This window comes from Tetrao urogallus (assembly GCF_951394365.1).
Source record: "Tetrao urogallus genome assembly, chromosome: 7".
Lineage (NCBI taxonomy): Eukaryota > Metazoa > Chordata > Aves > Galliformes > Phasianidae > Tetrao > Tetrao urogallus.
Window position 1 is genome coordinate 8,944,747 of NC_136820.1, and position 21,305 is coordinate 8,966,051.

Below are 21,305 nucleotides of genomic sequence, written 5' to 3' on the forward strand. Positions count from 1 at the left end.
CCTTATCGCTTTCAGTCCAGGGACTTTGAGAGGCCGATAGCTGGAGCAATTAGCACTGGTAATGTCGTTCAAAGCTGCTGAGTGCTGTCAGCTTGTGACAAGAGTTCAGTGCTCTATCGGTATTCTGAGGCTGTTCCTATCTGGCCTGTACAGGTTTTGTCAGAAAGACAGCTCTAAAAGTTTTAAAGTGGTCTCTCAAGGATTTTGGTAGAAGGGAAAGTTGATGCCAAAGCTGAGGTATGTTAAGATTCTTGAAGCAGATAAACAGGGTTTAATCTTATGTGACAGGAAGTCTATTATTAAAATAGCAATCTCTTTAGAAGAATTTCTAGTTCTAAATTAAGCCCAGGATACAAATTCCCCTTGTATTTTATCACACAGTAATTATTGCAGGCTTGATCTATCTGGGCAGTAAATCAAAAAACTTTTGAATCTTTTCTGACTCAGAATCTTCCTGAATGAAAAGATTTCCTGATCTAAAAAGTAACAAAAAATGAACCCCACAGATTTTAACCTACTAAATAATTTTTTTTTTGTCTTTTTTTGCCATTAATATGAGGATTTCATACCCTTTTTTTCTAAAAAGTATACGCTATATATAGATTGACAGTATGCAAGCAAAAATTCTTCCATGTAGCTGTGGAGCAACACTTAGTATGTCAGACAGACTCTAAAGGAGTTTTTAAAGACAATTGCCTCTCCTCTTAGAGAATAAGGTGCCTTGGTAGACATTCATGTTCATGATGCAGATAGGAAAACACGCTGTTTGGAAAAACTCCTAAGCATCATTCAAGGTGTCTTTCAAAACTAAGAGATCTTTTTTTCAGTTCTCAACTAGTAAGGTATGTAATTGAGTTTATAGGGATCAGATTTGAAGTCTGTGGCATGCTGTAGAATAACTTGTCCAGCTGGTGACCTGTTATGAGTGGTGTCCCCCAGGAGTCAGTACTGGGGCCCATCTTGTTTGATATCTTTACTGATGATCTAGATGAGGGAATTGAGTGTACTCTAAGTAAGCTTGCAGACAACACCAAGTTGGGAGGTGTTGTCGATCTGCCTGAGGGTAGGGAGGTCCTTCAGAGGGATCTGGATATGCTGGATGGCTGGGCTGAAGTGAGTGGGATGAGGCCAAGTGCCAGGTCCTGCACTTTGGCAACAGTAACCTATGCAGTGCTATAGGCTTGGGGCTGAGTGGCTGGGTGGGTGTGAAGAGGAAAGGGACCTGGGAGTGTTGGTTGATGCTCAGCTGAACAGGTGGCCAGAGGAGGGCCAGTGCCAGAGCAGGGAGGAATCGTCCCCCTGTACTCAGCTCTGGTGAGGCCACACCTCGAGTGCTGTGCTCAGTTTTGGGCCCCTCACTACAAGAAGTATGTCAAGGCACGGCACTGTGTCCAGAGAAGGGCAACAAAACTGGTGATGGATCTGGAGCACAAGTCTTATGAGGAGCAGCTTAGGGAGCTGAAATTGTTTAGTCTGGAGAAGAGGAGGCTCAGGGGGAACCTTATCACACTCTACTACTTCCTAAAGGAAGGTTGTGATGAGAAGGGGTTTGGCCTCTTCTCCCAGGCGACAAACAGGACCAGAAGAAATGGCTGCAAGTTGTGCCAGGGGAGATTTGGGTTAGATATAAGGAAAAACGTTTTCTCTCAATGAGTGGTAAGGCACTGGAATGGCCTTCCAGTGAGGTGGTGGAGTTGCCATCCCTGGTGGTGTTCAAGGATGGCCAGGATCCAGACGTCTGGATGAGGAGCTGCGAGATATGGTTTAGTAGCTTAGTGGGTAGTAATGGTGATAGGAGGACAGTTGGACTAGATGATCTTGTAGGACCTTTCCAACCTTGTGATTCTATGACTTTGCTTTATTAAATGATATGCCATCTGTAACCTATCTCTGATACATGGGGAAAAAAAAGTACAAATTTTGTTAACATCAATAATGAATATTGATAATGAAATTACATCTACAGACTTTTCTTGGTTATGTTTTATTGTAGTTTTCTTTTTCTTATGATAGAAGATTGTGCTTGTAAGCACTGACATACTGAAAAGCTGTATCAACAAAATCTTCTAAATCTATATGAATAAAATACAAGCTACATGTCTAATATATGTACAGTTGAGGACAGAAATAGTTTAAATGTGTTTCCTGTAAGTCATTATATTATGTCCACCTCCATTCCTTCCTGGATCTTCCAACTGGAAGAATCATTTGAGTGTGAATTTGCTTCAGGCTGAATGAAATAGATTAATGTAGGCTGCCCATCCAAACGACGTAAAGAAACCTAACATTATTTGCCAAGGAGACTAGGAAGACTCCTCAGGCATCACACACTTGTAGGGGAGTAACCTCCAACAATTGCTCACTAGCAAACATCTGGGAAGAACTAATATTTGCAGTCAACAAAGCTGTTTACAAAATGAACATTAGGCAGCCTTACTTTTGTGTTCTGCTGTATTGCCGCTTGTCTCTTGGGATAGCAGCACTTGATTTCACATGCATCAAAGGCTTTTTGCTCCCCATTTAACAAAAAAGCATGCTACTTTTGATGCACATAACATATGCATTAGTGGCAGGGCTGGCAGCACATCTTATGGCTCTGCTGGATACTAAATTTCATCTCTGGAGAGCAAAACTTTAATTTCAATAAATATTTAAAAATAAATACTTATTTTATGTGCAATCCCACAAGGCTCATCCTTTCTAATATGAGCCTTACAATCCTGTATATGCATTTTCAGTGGGTCCTACCTTTTCATTATGTTATTCACTTCTCTTTTTGTAGTAATTGACCAATTATTCTCAGCTATTACAGAATGTAAGAAGCAGACAATATTTCTAGAGACTGTGGTGCTGAGTGTGGTATCCTAACAAATCAGCCTGACTGCAGAAATGAGGCACTATTAATGTCCTGTCAACACTCGGCATAGACCTCCCTGAATGTCATTGCAGACCACAGTTATGCAGTATTCTCTCATATGAATTGTGGATATATATTTTTTTCTGATCATACCAAAAAGCATTTGGATGTTCTTGTAATTATTTTGGGAAGTACGTTACTTTCTGATCCTTCATGCATCCTGCTGAACCACTGTGTGTTCACATTCAATGAGTTATACTCCTAGGAATGAGAACTGTCTCAGTAAACCTCAAAACCAAAATTCCCTGCCTTCAAAACTTTGATGTTATATTACCCATGATGTTATATTATCCAGTGTGCTGTCAACTCAATTGCAGAAACATTGGCTATCTCTTCTGACTTGATTATCATACGGTTGAGTCAGTCTGATGCTAAAGGTTGAAGTCTGTTGAAATTTTGCTAAAGAAAGCTTAATGAGATTCTAAGATAGGAAAACTCCTGTCTTTTCATTTTTTTAAAAATGTAGCAAATCTGGAATTCCCAGAGGATCAGTTATTATGCTTTCAGAAATTCTCCTTTTCTTTGTACGTTGTTCTAACCACATCTTTCATATAGAACAAAGAAGTCTTACCTACTTGGTAGATTTCTTATGTTTTACAGCTTTTTTACTGACCACTCAAGCATATTCAGCAGTATGTGATTTCATTATTCCTAGATTTTTCATGTTGTGTTATTACTATCTTTTTTTATACTTATGCACATTTTTAAGGAGAGAATCAAATTGTTTGCTATCTTTAGATAGTTGTGCTAAATGTGTGTTAGTCTTCATCACCTGCATGTTAGTTACATAGGCTAAATTTTAGAAGAAAGTAAATTTCTGCGCTGAGAAGATTCTCTTTTGCTTAGAGGAATTTGGCATGGTTCCCTGGGGAGTCATCAATTGTGCATTTTTAATTTGCTAGTGAAAGATGCTGCCTCTAAGCTGCCATCTGACACTAACTGCCAAACATTGCCAGTCCTGGAAAAGTGTAGTAGAGCCATGTCGTGTTTTCTCCCCTTGATTCAAAGCAGACAAATCATACCTCTAAGAATGTCCGTTGTGCATTTCTCGTAGACATCCCCACATTCGGGATAATAAATAGTTCCTTGTCTGCTTTCAGCCTCATTGAATTAAAGCTGATGACTGGCTTTTCTTCCCCAGTTGTCATAATCCTTACTATATCCATTTTCCTGCACTGTCTGATATTCCTGGCATCGTAGTCCATGCCCTACCTGCCATGTGAGCAGGGAAGGTTGAGCCATGGACCCTTCCCACATCGTAAAGCTCTGGACTTCCTTGGCCGCTGTGATGTGACAACTTACAGTGCAACTTCTGTTCCTCAAATTTAGTGATTTGTTAAAATTCATTCACAAAATTCATTCATATTATCTCAGTATTAGGAACATGTGCAATATTTTTTTCTTTAGATGCTACTTATTTTTGAGATCACAGTAGAAAATAATTTTCAGGGCAGTTGTCATGCAATTAATATGTTCAGCTGCTTTGACTACTTGCCACTGGATATGGTGTTCATCACTCATCAAATCTTGTAATCAGAGGTGACCTAATTTTGCATCCTCATTTATTCTTCCCTCAGCGGTATTATAGTACTAATTCAGACAGTCTGTAAGACAGAAGTGACAGTGATGAATAATAAACAAAAGTAGTCAGCCTCCTGAAAAATGTCTTTTCTCTAAAAATATGTGTTTCCTGTTTTCAGTTTTTCAAAACAAAACACTCTGAGTACCCAGGCTGTAATGCAAAGAATGCAAATGAAGTTCAAGTTTCTATGGGTAAATGAGATTTTGTGAAGAGTCTATGACGTGATGGATTATCGTAAGGACTCAAGTATTGAGGAGCTTTTCCTATACAAAAGAACCTATCAGTCGTGTTCCTTCTTAGCAATAGCTTTTAGCTTTATAATTAATAGTAAAAAGATTAAGAACTATGTTTTCTAGTTAGTCCAGCAGTGCAGTTTCAAGTTCCCAATAAGAAAATTGTAGTGAATTTATATTCGATAAGATCCCCGGGGAGTCGGTTGTGTAGGTGTGATACAAATGGAAAAAACAGCTCTCTGGAGAGCAAATGTGAAGAAAGGAACAAAGAGAAACCTTTCTGCCAGGCTGAGGGCTTTGCTGCTGGCTGCGTGGTGGCATTGTTAGAAGGAAATGCACCTGCTCGAACATTTTCTTCAGCTAGAAGCAGACGGGTCTGTTGAATGCTCTAATTGCTGGTAGGCATGAAAGGATTGCCTAGAAGATTGCTTCCGAGGCTGTCCTTTGATGTTTCATGTGATTTGGAAGTGAAGATTTCTTTTTCTTTATCAATCTTGCTAATAGTTGAGAATAAAATGTCTCCTCTCAGCTTTCATTCCAGAAGGTATCACGACACATTCGGTCCGATTAGTGGTAACATGGGCCAAAAGGCTCCTTTTATCTTTGGAAAAGATTTGTGAAACACAAACATAGTCATCGCAGACCGCATTCATAAAATCCTATTAGGTGCACGTTCAGTTCATTGCAGAGATCTCTTTGGGCAAGAAAAATACTTTGCTTTGAACACTGGGTTTCTCAAATTCTGTAACACTAGGAAGCTAGGAATTTTTGGATGCCATCTTTTTACATCAGTTATGAATCTCAAATTGCAATTAGAGCAGGTGGTGGTTTGTTTTTTTTTCCTGTTCCAGCTATGGCAATTTACAAACATAATTCCAATACAAAATCCAACTTTTGTCTTATTTTTTTCAGCAAAATTTGAAATACGCTGAGGTTTGGTGTTTTGGGGATCCTTCTGACTTTTACAAAATATAAGGCATGACTAATGAGCTATAATTATAGCTACAAACAATACAACGTGATATTTTAATCACTTTGTTTACTGGAATTTGCAATTCAGTAGGGTAACAACAACAAAAAAAAGTGTGATTAATTAATAAACTTTACTTTGTTCATAAGAAATGCCCAGGTGAAAGAAATGATGACACATTTGTTTAACTCATGTAAGCTATCACTAAGACTTTTCTTTTGACAAAGTATTGCCAGGATGCACTGAATTATTAGAATCCTTAAAAATATGTAGCTTTTCTCAGTAGAACAATATTTCTTGATTTGTTCCATTTAGCTCTCAGAGGTAACATTGAATTCTATTTCAGAACCACCACTTTCAAGGTTCGGGGGTGCATAGTGTGTGTCTTTCGAGAAGCAATGCATAAAAAAACCTGCATGCCTGTTTAATGTGAGTCAGAAATACATGAAATACATTGCATACATCCTTTAAAGGTAAATTTTTTTCCAAGCATGTCATTATCATGGCGGCCCCTGTGTCTCACAGGGTGGCCCAGCCCGACTCTGAGACACAGGGAAGGCAAAGTGCATTGCTGACAACTCATGTGACCCTATGCTTAATTTGTGAGGAAATTGCATCAGTTTTCAAAGGTGGAAATTTGGAAAGACATTGTGTGCAGAAACATGCTGCCAAATTCAATGCATGTCAAGGAACATAAAGATAAAATAGTGAAACTGAAAGTAGTCTTGTCATCTCAACAAAATATTTAAAAAAGAAAAGAATTAAATTGCAAATGGACTCTGTTATAAAAGTTAGTTATGTGGTAGCAAAAAAAAAACAAACATTTCCTGATGGTGAATTTATAAAGCAGTGTATGGAAAGCATGGCAGATGTGTGTCCTGATTAAAAAAATAAAAACAATAAATTGTTTTTTCTGAAATCAGTATGTCTCACCAGACTGTATCCAGGTGAACTGGAGAAATAGGAAAATCTATTAAAAAAAATTTAGAAAGTGAAGCTGCTAACTTCAAATTTTATGCTTTGGTGATAGATGAAAATACTGATGCTACTGATACTAATCAACTTGCTATTTTCATTAGAGATACTGATAATGAATATAATGTCACTGTAGAAATGGCTTCTTTAGTGCTATTGGAAGACTGAACTAAATCTATGATATGTACAAAGCAGAAAAAAATACTTTAGAGCTATTTTCTTTAACCTCTGTCAACATATCAGGTATAGCTACTGATGGTGCCCCAGCAATGGTTTGGTGAAATATCACTGCATCAGACATCAAGAAAATGCATGCATGAAAGCTTTAGAAATGGATAATGTCATGTAAGTCATCATCAAAGCTGTGAATTTCATAATGTCCAAGAAACTGAATCATCACCAATTCTAGGAACTCATTAGAAGTATGGATAATGATTATTAGGTCATCATTTAATTTTCTGAAGGAAGGTGCCTAAGTCAGGATAAAATGCTAAAAAGGCTTTGCAAAGTGAAATCAAGTCCTTTATGGAATCAAAAGGAAAATTTGTGCCAGAACGTGAAGATGAAAAATGGCTCCCAGATTTAGCATTTCTGATGGATTTGACTACTTATTTACATGAGTTAAACATGTGTCTTCAAGGTGAAAATCAGCTTATCTGTTCTGTGTTTCAGATAATAACAGAGTTTGAAATGAAACTTCCAGTTATGGCAAGCTCAAGTGATGGCAAATAATTTCATGCATTTTAACACACTGGTTGAGGACAGTCCTGTGAGCAGTGAAAAACGTGCAGCTCTGCTTTCCATTTTGATAAAGAAATTTGAGAATAAGTTTCATTATTTCAGAAAAATGTATATATCTTTTTATACATATATATATATTTGTGACTCCATTTTTGGTTGACATAAATACATTACCTGCAAATTTTCACGTGGAACGTATAGAGTTGCAATCAGACATTCCACACAAAGAAAAAATTTGGTCATGTATCTTTACCTGACTTTCATAAAGCCCTATCTCACCAGAGAAAAATACCTCTCACTTCACAGTTGCACCTTATTCGTGTCATCACTTTTGGCAGTATGTACATTTGTGAACAATTATTGTCAAGTATGAAGCACAAGAAGAGTAATATTTCATCAGAAATCTTTGATGAGCACGTTGAGAACTCATTAGGAGTGGTAACCACTGCCATTGGGCCAGCCTGATGCACTAGTTTCACAGAAACAAGGACAAACATCCCACTAGTTTTATGGTTTTGTTGCTCTCTTTTTTTGATGTTTTAATGAAAATATATTTAAAAAATACATAAAAAATAAGTTTTCTTACTTACATATATTAAGTTTATTATATATTTTATATGTGACCCACGGCAATTCCTGTTCACTCAGTGTGACCCAGGCAAGCCTGAAAGCTGGACAGCCATGGCTTTATTGTAAATTAAGCATGTAGTTCTTGAATTGATTGTAAAATCTATCAGAAATTCAGCGTATGCTATGAAACTTAGACACTCCTGTGCAATTTCTTGATTTTGATTTACTAAATTGTGAATAGTTTCCTTTTTTTCTAGCCTTACATCCTCTTTTTTTTCATCTGTTTTGGGAATTGAATTTTAAAATGCTGAGGCACATCTGTCTTGATCTTTTTAATGGCTTTTTGAGTCAATTCTCTACAGTGTTAGTGTCCAAAGCCATTCAACTTCTATTGAATTTTGTCGTGGTCAGTGTAAACTACCAGTTTCCCAGCTTTCTTTTTGAGGACAGAGGATGTGTATTTTGTCCTGTGGTGTAAGTAAGCAGTATATTTACATGCCTGCAATTGTGGCCTCCAATTTTGATTTTGCTCTGACACAATAAAGGATATGTCTGGAACTTTATTTACTTGGCAAGAGGTCAGTCAGTTTTATTTTTATCCATGGAATCAAGCGTTTATCAGATTTCTGTATGAATCATGCAGCGTGTTATGGAGCAACTGCACTAGTGTTTCATTTTATGTCTTTATTTCAAAGTTCTGATGGGTTCTAGAGTCCTAGTGTATTGTAAGCCCAGACAAAGGTGTTTTTTCTCCCCAGAACTCCAAATTTAACGTACATATTTTTGTACATATGTTAGCATGCATCTATGTTCGATCTGCCAATTCTGATGCTTTCATTAAGTAAGTAAATGCGAATATTCTGTCTTAAGGGTTATATGTAAGCCACCTAGAAATAGGGATGACTCATTCATTTTGATGTGGCTGTGGGTTTTGTGGTCACATACAGGGAGAAATAGGGTGTACTTGGGCATATCCTCCCAGGCAATTTTGCAGACCTCACTTTGATAGGGACCAGCTTTGCATGGGCTGTTTTCTTAGGTTTCTTCTAATTTAGCCTTGTGAAAAAGGGCGTAGAATAACCACAAGTTTTATGTTGGGCAGCTGTACAGTTATGTCTGTTTATACTCCTCTTGGTGGGTATTGGTGACATCGCTTAAATCTGGTCTCTGCACGCTATTTCATTTGTGTGTGAAGTGTTCAGAACCGCAGCAGAAACTGTACTTTAAAAAAGGAGGAGGAAATTAAATGTGTAAGATTGAACTGATACAGTTTGAGAGTGTGGTTCATGCAGACAAAAACTCAGGAAATTCAAAGCTCAGCCTGAGCCGTAGTCCATCAATCAAACTATTGTGGGAGAATAGTGCTGATAATCATAAAAACACACAGAGATGTGAGATATAATAGTGCAAGTCTTAACAAACCTGACCTGTGACTGTATTCTGAATGAATGTTTTTGTACTTAATTTCCTGAGGGATGTATTAACATCAGTGAATAGGAGAGGAACACTTTTTGTGGAAGCTCAAGTAATTGATGGGGAAGCTTTCAAAGCAAAAAATAGTCACCCCATAGATTTGTCTACCAGCAAAAGCTTAGTGGTGTAATTGCACAGGATATTCTGCAATGTCTTATTCTGGTACTGATGCTTGTAAAGAAACAAACAAACAATTACTTTTTAAAGGAAATGTTATAAAAGCAGTCTCTTCAGTGAGATACAGATTCTCTTCTGTTGATTTTGGTAGTCTCAGGGACTAAAACCTTAGATGCTGAAGGGCTATGACATGTGTGCCCAAGTCAGAGCATGACTAATTGCCAATTTAAAGAAAGATAGTTTACAAATTAATTATGTTCTGGGTGAAACACAAAGTGTTTTTCATTCCTCATGAAACCCTGTAAGAACAAGATTAAGATTAAATAGTATGAACTCAGTTACTTTGTATTTGAAAGTAAGCTGGATTCTGAACTGAGTCGGTATTTCCTTGAAATGGATTGTCTGATGTGTGAATTGATTTGTGGGTTAAGCAAGCTACAGGAGATGATGTTACTGAATACCAAAGGTGCTGGAAAAAATCTTCAAGGCAAGGATGTATTTTCAGGAAACTTTTTACTACCACTGGTCAAATGGGTCTGAAATGCATTTTAGGTGTAGAATTTGGTATTTCCTTCATAATGATCTTGCATAACTATTTCATACTACGCATAACACTGTTCAATTAAACAGTTGAAATTGAAGGTTGCAATTGGCAGACCAATTAAGAAAGAAAACTTCAGGCTCCAACCTTGATATAGCTGCTGCCTCGTTCTGTTGCAGTCTGGAGGAACTGTCTGGTCCTTGTGACCAGGGGTAATGTGAAGGAGACTCGTGTCTCTTTCTTGATACAGAAGAGTTTGGGATTCCTGCTATGCTTTTGTTTAGATGAGTGTTACGTAATACTCTGTGCACTTAGAGAATTGGATTGTATCAGCTTAGCTCTCTTTATGAGCTGCTCCAAATAGAATAAAGGAGACGGTAATTATAATAATGGAAGGAAAAAAAGGAATATTAATAAATATTCATCGTGTATGTGAAATTTGTTTTTCTGTAATCTACTATTTTTATCTGGCCTACCTTCTCAATTGTTTTTTTTTCCTGATAGCCTTTTTTTTTCCCCTTTTGTCTCACTGTCTGCGTAGGACTGGCTCCTCACATCTGTAATCTCCTAATAGAAACTGTGGCTCTGTACTTGGAGGCAGATGATAAAAGCAGCACCAAGACAGCAAATGCACTGCTGCTGTCCTTGCTTGACATTTTGCACTGCATGCTGATGTACACAACAAACATTGTGCGCCAGACTTTGCAGGTATGGAGTTCATTTCCTGGGGGTGATAAACATCTTAAACATTTTTTTAGATACCTTCTCATAATGCTATTGGTGAATTTACCACTACTCTCATTTCATTACATTTTTAGTTTGGTGGAAAGGGAAGAGCATGTATTTTCAGCTGCTTGCCCCTATGTGTGTATTTGCCTGGCTAGAAAATTCATTTTAGCCCCACTGTGCTGGGAACACACATCTTAGCTGCATGCTCCATCTCTGTACTCCACAAACAGCCTAATGCAACGTTTTCTCAGTGATAGTTCAAAGTCTTTTCCTTCACTTCATGTTAAAAGAAAAAAATTACTCCGCAAAAAGCAGTTCCTTTTCATTATGAATCAGATGTGATTATTGTGCTTGAAGAGCATGTAACCTCTGCATGTGCATCGACGTGCTTACATTGCTAGTGTTTTAACTTTCCCTTTGAACCACTGCAAAACGTGGCATTAATAGGGCTTCTTCTCCCAGTGAAGTCTTCCTCTTCCTTAAAAATGGAGCACAAAAAGATACTAATCAAAGAAATTGCATGTAACACTTCTAACAACAGAACAGGAAGAATATTTTGTCCTTTTTCAGATATGATGCTAAACTGGCAATGATTGCTTTGTTTTTAAGTGATCCACCAAATTGCTGTAGTTCATCAGCTGGAAGCAACTACTGTATTTGGACTATAAACAGTACTTTAAAAATTCATTTTCCACTAAAGAACAGAGAATGCTCTTACATCCAGTATATCTGGAGGACAGAGATTCAGAAGATTCAGCAGCCAGGTTGTACTGTGTATCAGAGCTGGGCCTTCTTATACTTGTGGGGGTTTTTTAAGGAAGTTTAAAGTATGAAGTAAGTATTGAAAATTGAACTTTTTTTTCTGCATAGATTTAAATAATCAGCTGTAATCAAACAGATATTTCATTAAGAATGTTTTTGTTGTTGAAAAAACATACTTCAGATCTGATGGTACAATACCTTGGCTTTTTCAAGTCCTCTAGCAGCAGGCTCTGTAATGGGTTTCACATGTAAGAATCACTTTGCAAATCAAATTTTGTAAGCTAATTGCTGATTGTCATATTGTTAGCAACAGTCTATGTAATCATAGAGAGCCAAGCTCTGTACTTGTGCTCTCTGCAAGTGTTGAGGCCAATTATACTGGAGGGCATATGAGGAGAGAGAACCTTGTACACAGTTCGGTAATATTAGTGAAACTCATTACTTTTATTTAGATACATTAATTCTAACTTAAATCTATGCATTCATTGCCTCATCTGATTCTGATTTTACATGAATACATCAGTTGGTTGATAAACCCCCAGCTCCAGTTTTGTACAACTTCAGTCAAAGTAATCTGGTTTGCTTTGGAAGACTAATGGATGAGAGGCAGCTGGCACTGTGAAGTAAGCTCTGCCCTGTACCCCTGTGAAATTAATTAATTAATTTAAGGTGAGGTCCCTTGCCCTGACATAGTGGTCTCAGCGGTAGTCATCACTGGGTTCCTGTGGGTTCTACAGCTACCTCAGTACGCAAGCCCTGTTGAACGATGGCAATTAGTTGCTATTTACCATGCATCTGCAGCATATTCCCTTATCTCTGTGTCACTTAATGGATCACAGTAATGGTAACAAACGTTCTTTGTTTTCAAGGGAATCTTCTGCATAAGATTCCTGCTAGAACGGCACTAGGGAATCAAGTTTTCTCATAATACCATTACTGAGGCCTTAAGCTGACATGTGCAGATGATGCCACTGTTGTCCACCTGAATCTTTATTGTTGTTTTTTTTTATATGTAAAGTGATGGCCTTATCCAACTGGATAGACAAAACGTGAGAGCACACTTCCTTCCCATTTCACTACTTTGTGCTGGATGGTGCTGATAACTATATCTGGCTTCATTCAAGACTGTGTCCTCTGTAGTCCAAGTATATGTATTATAATAGAATAGTACTAAGGTTTGGATTAATTTGGATATCTGTTTCTGGAGCAGTTTTGTCATATTGTGTTCCACAGGTGATCCAAAGTAGCTGCATTTGAGAAGTAAACTTGCTGTTTAGTGACTTAGCGTAGGTTTAAGTGTGGTGTGCATCCTTTATATACATAGAGTATAATTCCTCCAGTGTGTGTTATTTATTCTCTTTTCAAAGACACTGAGTACATACCACTTGAAGCAGTCAGATATCCCTGATGGAGGATGTATTACTTCCGATTCAAACACTGAACAGAAAAATCTGTTTTAAATTTTGCTGAAGTGAAGGCAGCTTACTTTGGCTTTCTTGATTACTATAAACACTCATTTTTTTATTTCTTCTGTGCACTATGTCTATTTGCCCTTCTTGGACTTTTGCAGTGTGGTGAGTCTCAGTGAGGGACATACCAATGTGTCTTATTACTGAGAAATGGCTCTTTGGGGCTCCTTTATTTCTGAACTCTTCCTGAAAGAAAGGCATTGTGTGTTCAACTCATCAAAATAAACAGTGCAGCTCTAGCAGTAATGTCTCCTGTCTCTGGGGATCTGCTCTTGTGCTCACTTAACCAAACAAAAATCCTTGGTTATTATACCTGGGTGATGGCTTAAGGACTGCACTTTAAATGAAACGCAATACAAAATGAATTTTAAATGTGTCCTCTAGATAAAATGCTTAAGTTTTCCTCTAGCAGCTATACTCTGCGGGGTCACAATCCAAAGCTGCTGCAAGATGGTGGAGTTAAATGAAAAACCTTGCAAGAAGACCTTGCTGGTACCCTGGGGCACAGACAGGTCATACTAGCACTGCCTGGGATGGCAGCCTGTTTCAGTGAAGGGGAAGACAATGATCGGTATTCCAAGAAGTAACAGGTCTTATCACACTTTCAGATTTTATTATTCCCATTTCTAAAATAATTTGAACTATTTATGTATTGTGAATATTTCAGGATGCAAAGCAAGTCAGAAGGGCAAAGGTGGACATAGCTGCTGAGAATCATAACCTCTCAGTTATCTTGGTTTTCTTCTTTTGAGTTGTGCTTAAAATTATTTCTAATAATGGAAGAAAAAAAAATGAGCGAACTTTCATATTAAGATAAACGTGTTGAAATGGAATACAAATACATAAAACATTTAAGGCTTTAGAAGTATCTTTTGAGTATACAGTTCATATCATTTAGCTGAGTAAATGTCACGTAGGTGGGTATGTTCCGCCTGTGGCAGTGCGAGTCGCTTTTGTTTGTGCTTAGTGTTGCAGATACAGGGAGTATATAGTTTTCCTTCAAACTTTTGTTCAAATATTGACCACCTAATCAACCTGATTTGTTTCTCATAACTGAACAGTCACTGAGGGTATTTTGTTGGTTTTTTTCCCCTCATCTTATTAAGGCACAGAAATCCGGCACAGGAGGGGACACGCAGGCTGCTGAAGATCTTCTGCTTATCAATAAACCCCTGACGGACCTAATTAGCCTGCTTATTCAACTGGTGAGAATTTACTTGTTTGGAAGGCTATTGGAATGTCGCTGAAGTTGGAATTACTCAACTGAATTCAGCATCTTAGAGCTGTGTTTGACAGGTTTTTTTGCTGTTTTTGAGCTTCTACCTAACATAAGACAAAGACTCTTACAATTTTTGCAGGATTTACAGGCCACAAGTGACATCTGCCCAAACCTAGAACTGGGCCAAGGGCAGGCTCCAGATTCTTGGGTGTGATGAATATGTGTATGCAAATTGTAGCCCAAAGAATGGACTAATGTACAGAGAAAGGATTATATTCAAAATTACCAAAGCAACTACAACTACCAGTAGAACTGTCATTAAACTTAAAATTAGCTTGCATCGAGTGATCACTTTTAATATTATTTTCTTGGGTTTGAGCTTCCTGTGTTTTTTTCAAGTGTTTAGTTTGATTCTAATGTGATTGTGAATGATTTAGGAGTGGGAATGATCCCTAGTGGCCTGTAATCATCTTTTAAGTCTGTTTAAAGTCCATTTTTTCCAGAGTTTGCTAGACATCAGAGTGCTGCACTGAAATCTCTGCAGAAAGCTACAGCATCCCTGGTGCATCCCACCAGCTCAGACTCCATCATGCTGTGACAGAGACTTGTGTTGGCTGCGCGTGTGATAGCTTAGAGCAGATGGAATGCTTCTTGAGTTGAGCAGGGCTTTTAGGAGCCTGGAATGCTACCTCTGCCTTTTACTTAACATAAAGCAAGGAAAACGGTGTGTGAGAATTTCCCAGTGGCATATCACACTATCATTTCTGTGTCATTTTTCTTAGAGGAATTTCAGATTCATTGTGTACTCTTCCATCCCCAGTCTTGGAACTGTTCCTTTCCACCTAAGTATAGGTTATATTGTGATATAAATATCTGTAGAGCTTTTCATACCTTTAGCATGATCCATCCTCTATTTTGGGGAAGAGTGTGGTACTTTTTTTTTTTATTAACTTTTGCATTATGATGAATTTATTTTAATCAAGTGACTTTTTGGAAATGTTCACTGAATGACCTGAAACAAAGTGAGTGAATTTCAACTGCGTAGCATTTAATCTTTTTCAACTCTTTTAATTTACTTTCTATTAATTTTTAATCACCATGTATGATAAATAGCAAGACTTATAAATAGTAAGACTTAAAAATGTAAGATAAAAAGTAAGAGATGCAAACGCCCCTTTAAAATGAAGTTAGACATAAATTTAAATTACATTAACTCCCTAAAGAACAGAAAATTAGAGGCCAGGCTTAACTCAGCCTGTACCACCTGGAAGCATTTCTTTCCTTCTTTCTTCCTTTCTTTTTTTTTAAAGTTTGTAATTAAAGGATGGGATAATTGTACTCTTTGCATGTACTGATTAGATTCTGACTTGCCCCTGTATTTCAGAAGCGTGGCTGCAAATTATCACTAGGTTTTGCTTTGTTCTTTATTTCTACGTATTCCAGTATGTTGAAAATACTTACGTAAAATCTGCTTGTTTTAACATAAGGTAAAGAGAAAAGAGCATTGGTGCTTCTTCATTTCTTTGGTGTTAAGTTCTGTTAAAGATAATCTAAATGTGATTCCTTTTCATAGGAATAAATTCTTAGTGCACCGCTTTTGTAGTCTGTTTCTCCTGGTGCTTTTGCATACTGGTGCAAGGGCTAGTGAGAAAACTGTGTCATTGATTTAGAGCTACCCTCAATAGCTGCCACTGCAGGTGTTCTTATCATACCAGAGTATGAAAGATATGAAAAGTGTGTTTGCATGGTGAGAAGGAAGGAAATTGCTGATTTATTTTAAATGCTAATTTATTATGATGTCTTTTTAAAAATGCCACATGCAGGGATTGAGTTTTTACTACCTCTTTGCAGGGAAGCATCTGCTACCATTAAGCTGTACTGACTCTGGAGAGAGAATAGCCATGCTTGGGGAATGTCACAAGCTGATGTACACAGCTGATGGCTGGTGTACCAGTACATCATTGACCCACACTCATCATGCAGTCCAATTAGTAGTTTATTCTTTAAGAAGAATACTGCATTTGGTGAATACTAACTCCTTGTTCTTCTACACACAGTTACTCCTTTATAACATACTGGTACCTGGTGCTTACAGTACCTTAACTATTCCCATCTCCAACCTAACTGTGACCACCTTCTTGTGTCTTGCTGCCAGCACAGTCATAAAGTCTCATGGACCTCTCAAGATGGCATATGGTCCCTGCCTCACCAACAGACCTGCCTGAGCTTAAATTCTGTGATGCTACCAAGAGTAGTGCTCTGTACTGAACTGTGAGGCTTCATGAACTTATTTTGTTTTGAGGCATTTCATTCTTTGTGAGCTTCATTCTCAGGAGATAAAGTATGTCTTTAATTCTGAAATAACCATCACTTCAGTTTTTTTCCTCTAGTTTACTACTCCTACTCTTCTTACCATATTTATAGTTTCTTATGTCACCTTGAATAATTGCTATCCCTCACTGATATGCATATCCCTCAAGTAGATGATTGTTCCATGCCCCATTGATTTGGCTATTTATTTATTTATTTTCTCGAAGATCTATTTATCTCTCTTAATAATCCCTCAAAAATCAATGGAGTTAAGCTTGAAAATGTCAAAAACTTGGAATCAATTTTTCCTTTCTGTAATTATGATTTAGGCTACCACATAGGGCATAAGAAAGCAAGTGTAGGAAACCTAGATTGCATGTAAATGAAACTTCAGGGTTGTTAAGAACTAAGAAATAATTACAAATTCTGTCATGCAGAAAACACTGCAGATATAGAGAATTCAATATTTAATCCCATGATCAGTCTGCCATTAATTGATCAATAAGAGGAAAATAAATTGACCATTTAGTCTTCTGCTTAGCAGCTTCATGTTTAAAAGTTAATTAAACTCAGCTTTTTTGTCTAATGTTTCTCCGCTTGAACATAAATCTAATTTGATTATTATACTGAAACTTGCAGCAATTATGGAATACATAAAGTCCCTTCTACAATTTTTGCATAATGGTTATTCTGAAAGTTAAATGTTTGCTGATGTTTCAAATCACTTCAGCAGATTTTCAGAAACTATTTCAAACTTCATAATTAAAAAAAGGACAAATATTTACTTCTGAATGTTCATTAGCTAATCTGATCAGCACAGCAGATGAATAGCGTGGTATTCTTCATTACATGGGCTTCCATAACTCTTAGCATACTGCAGTATTTACGCTGCTAGTTTAGAGGGCTTGGATTATACATGATAGCTTCCTTTATGCTGACTGAGCTTTTCAGACAGCTGGAATGGCTGTACTACCTTGCCAGTACCTGTAAACTGGAGTTTTGTTTCTCTATAAATTTAGATCCTATATGTAGGCCCTTAAATTTCTGAGCTTATTAGACTGCTGAGAGAGAACTTTTCTTATCTTCTGGTAATAGGCTTCTGCATTATAGTGTAACTAGTAAAATTTTTAATTGGTTATTTTCTTCAAGATGTCTGGGTTTACTACTGAATGACAAATTAATCATGTGCAAATATAAAGAGGACAAATACAGAACCTCGGTGTACATAATGAATGAGATGATCTTTTCTAGGTCACAGAATCACAGAATGGCCAGGGTTGGAAGAATCATGAATCTCCAACCCTCCTGCCACATGCAGGGCCACCAACCTCCCCATTTAATACTAGACCAGGCTGCCCAGGGCCCCATCCAACCTGGTCTTGAACACCTCCAGGGACGGGGCATCCACAACCTCTCTGAGCAGCTGTTCCAGTACGTCACTATCTCATAGTAAAGAATTTCCCCCTGACATCCAACCTAAATTTTCCCTCCCTCAACTTGAAACCATTTCCCCTTGTCCTGCTAGGTTCGTTCTTTTTCAGTGTTCCCCTGGCTCTAAGACTGTGTCTTGACTTAGGTTTCAGAGAATGTGAGAGATATTTGCCAATGAATAATGAAAATAACTGCAGAATAATACTCTTACAGGCTGTGAAGAATTTCATTTCGCATTTCTTAGGAATACAGACAGTTCTGTAGTTGGAGAGGGAAGACATAGCTTTATAATCTGTACTGCAAAATGCATTCACACAGTCATCAAATCTTTTGAGTTGGAAGGGACTCTAGTCCAACTCCCTTATGGTGAACAGGGACACCTACAGCTAGATCAGGTGCTCAAAGCCCTGTCCAGTTTGACCTTGAATGTCTCCAGGGATGGGGCATCCAGCACCTCTTCGGGCAACCTGCTCCACTGCCTCACCACCCTTATTGTAAAAAACTTTTCCCTTATATCTAGTCTAAATCTCCCCTCTTTTAGTTTGAAACCATTTTGCCTTGTCCTGTCACTACAGACCACACTAAAGAGTCTGTCCCCTTCTTTCTTATAGCTCTCTCTCTCATTCAGATACTGAAACATCACTCTCAGGTGTCCCCAGAGCCTTCTCTTCTCCAGGCTGAACCTCAACCTGTCCTCATAGGGGAAGTGTTCCATCCCTTGGATCATTTTTGTGGCCCTCCTCTGGATGCGCTCCAGCAGGTCCATGTCTCTCCTGTACTGAGGACTCCACATCTGGATGCAGTACTCCAGGTGAGGCCTCACCAGCACAGAGCAGAGGGGCAGGATCACCTCCCTCGCCCTGCTGGCCACTCTTCTTTGAATGCAGCCTAGGATACAATTGGCTTTCTGGGCTGTGAGGGCACAATGCTGGCTCATGTCCAGCTTGGCATCCACCAGTACCCCCAGGTCCTTTTTGGTGGGAGCTTAGCGTTTTTCTGCAAGCTTCCTTAGGGTGCACTTGATCTCAGTGTTGATGTAACTAACGAAGATACTGAAGTGCACCAGTTCCAGATCTGAGCCCTGAAGGACACCACTTGACATTGGTCTCCATCCAGACATTGAGCCATTGGCCATCACTCTCTGGATATGATCGTACATCCAGTCCATCAGACTGCCCACCTATCAAATCCATTCCTTTCCATTTGGAGAGAAGCATATTACAGGGAACCGTGTGAAAGGCCTTACTGAAGTACTGATAGATGATATCAGTGACCTTTCCTTCATTCAAACAAAGTAACACCATTATAAAATGGGATAAGGTTCGTCAGGCAGGACCTGCCCTTGGTCAAACCCATTATATCCCATAATACCTCACTGTGATATTGCTGTGATTATATTTGAAATGTCTCTGGAATGTATTTGAAGAATTCTCTTCCACAAAGGCACCTTAACCAAACAATCAAAACAACAGAGGAAATAAGAATATATTGTTAAAAGAACAAAACTTAAGAATGGGAACTTAGTTTTTCAGCAGACTGGATTAATATGAACTGAAAATATACTGTTTTAAAAATTATTTTCCTTGAGGTATAAGGACAAAAAATTTTGCCCCAAGCCAAAATATATTGCTTTAATTTTAAACTACGCATTTTTACTAATAAGAACAGTACAGTAGCAGATTTAATAGTAGTGTTTTGCTTTTACATTTTGTTTGATGACTGTAGAATCATCTCCTCTGTAGTTCCCAATGGTGATTCCTGTGCCACACTTTCTGTAATCTCATTCATGGTTCAACGAATATCTATCTCTTATTGTAATAAACTCACTTTGTGTTTAACCTCATTAATGCACTGAAATGGTGTCCCCGCTGGGTAATCCAGACAGTTTCATTGTAGCCCTAAAATTAGATGCTGTAACAACTGTAAGGGTGTGAAAACTGCCACTTCAGCCAAAAGGATCACACATTTCTTGTAGTTGTTTGCAATTCATGGACATACTGCAACTGGGCTCAAAATGAAGGTGTTTTTGACAACAAACTACAGAAGTATAGATGTATAATAATAAGAAACCTGCTTTTCAGCCCATTAATTATTAAGGTACAGAGAGCAGGTTCCATTTAGAAAAGGAGTTTTATGTTATGAGCCTGTTAACAAGAGCAGGTTCCATTTAGAAAAGGAGTTTTATGTTATGAGCCTGTTAACAAGAGGTTATACGTTGGCCATAAAAATTAGGTAAAAGTAATACAAAATCTTCATTGCACAAAAATCTTGTCTTGAGGCATTCTTTTAAAATTTTGAACTGAAAAAACCCCAAACAAACCAACAGTTCTTAGCTGTAGAACGGCAAAAATGATGAGTTCAGTCATTCCTTAGTTTATCTTAGGATGCTGAATGTTTTTTCAGGATGCACTCTAGCACAAAATATTAACAGCTTTATAGAGAAAGAATAGTAGTATTTCTACCTTGCTGATTCTGAAATCCCCTCAAAGATAAAGCAAAAAAGAAATGAAAGCCAACTAGAGTTCATTTTTGTAATCATGAAATATTAGGGTGCAGATCTTTTCTCAAAGAGTTAGAACTCCAGTTTCTCATGCATTTCTGCTCACCTCAGAGAATAAAAACTGAAGTAGATACTGCCACAAAAAGCTAGAAATGCATTAGATTTGGAATATGCTTCCTTATATCGAATTGATTAGAAAAATGAGAGCATTATTCCAGCTTATGAAGAGATGGACCAACCATCGATATTCTTTTGTCTGGCATTATTATTCTAGCTTTTCTGTTCTATTAGGCATGCGATACTATTTGCTTGAAAGCTGAATTTTCATTCAATTTTTTAATTTTCAATCATTCAATTTTTTTAATTGCTTTACTATCTTTCTTTATTATACTTTCAGTCATTGCTTTTGTTCATGCCAACAATTTTCTTCAGATCCTCTGCTCTTTGTTACCCTTAATGAAAGTGCTAACACAGACTGGCAGCCAGTGTTACATTTCAGGGTACCAGCTTATAGCACAACATCTGAATCACTACTTGTTACTACAAAAATAGTCTAATGGTAGGACTTATGAGCATGTATGCATAAGCATTTTTCTCTGTGTAAGTGCTTTGCTGAAGGACGGTTCCTCTCCCTGCTTAATTATTGATGGGTTAGACTGTAGGTCAATGCTTCACAGCCACCCCAGAGTAAATCCCATCTTTTCTGATCCCAGATTGTTGTTGTCTTCTTTCAAAACCTTTGCTGTGTTTTGCCCCACAGTTTTCC

General features: G+C 37.8%; 1 protein-coding gene across 1 annotated transcript in view; it reads left to right on the top strand.

The window, feature by feature from the left end:
* Window positions 1-21,305, top strand: part of ULK4 (unc-51 like kinase 4) — a gene marked incomplete at its 3' end in the record, with an annotated part of 210,418 nt that overhangs the window by 132,711 nt on the left and 56,402 nt on the right. The window contains exons 32-33 of the mRNA XM_079538560.1: window positions 10,661-10,827; window positions 14,186-14,284. Coding sequence (XP_079394686.1) covers window positions 10,661-10,827; window positions 14,186-14,284 — 266 coding nt within the window. The remainder of the gene's footprint in view (window positions 1-10,660; window positions 10,828-14,185; window positions 14,285-21,305) is intronic.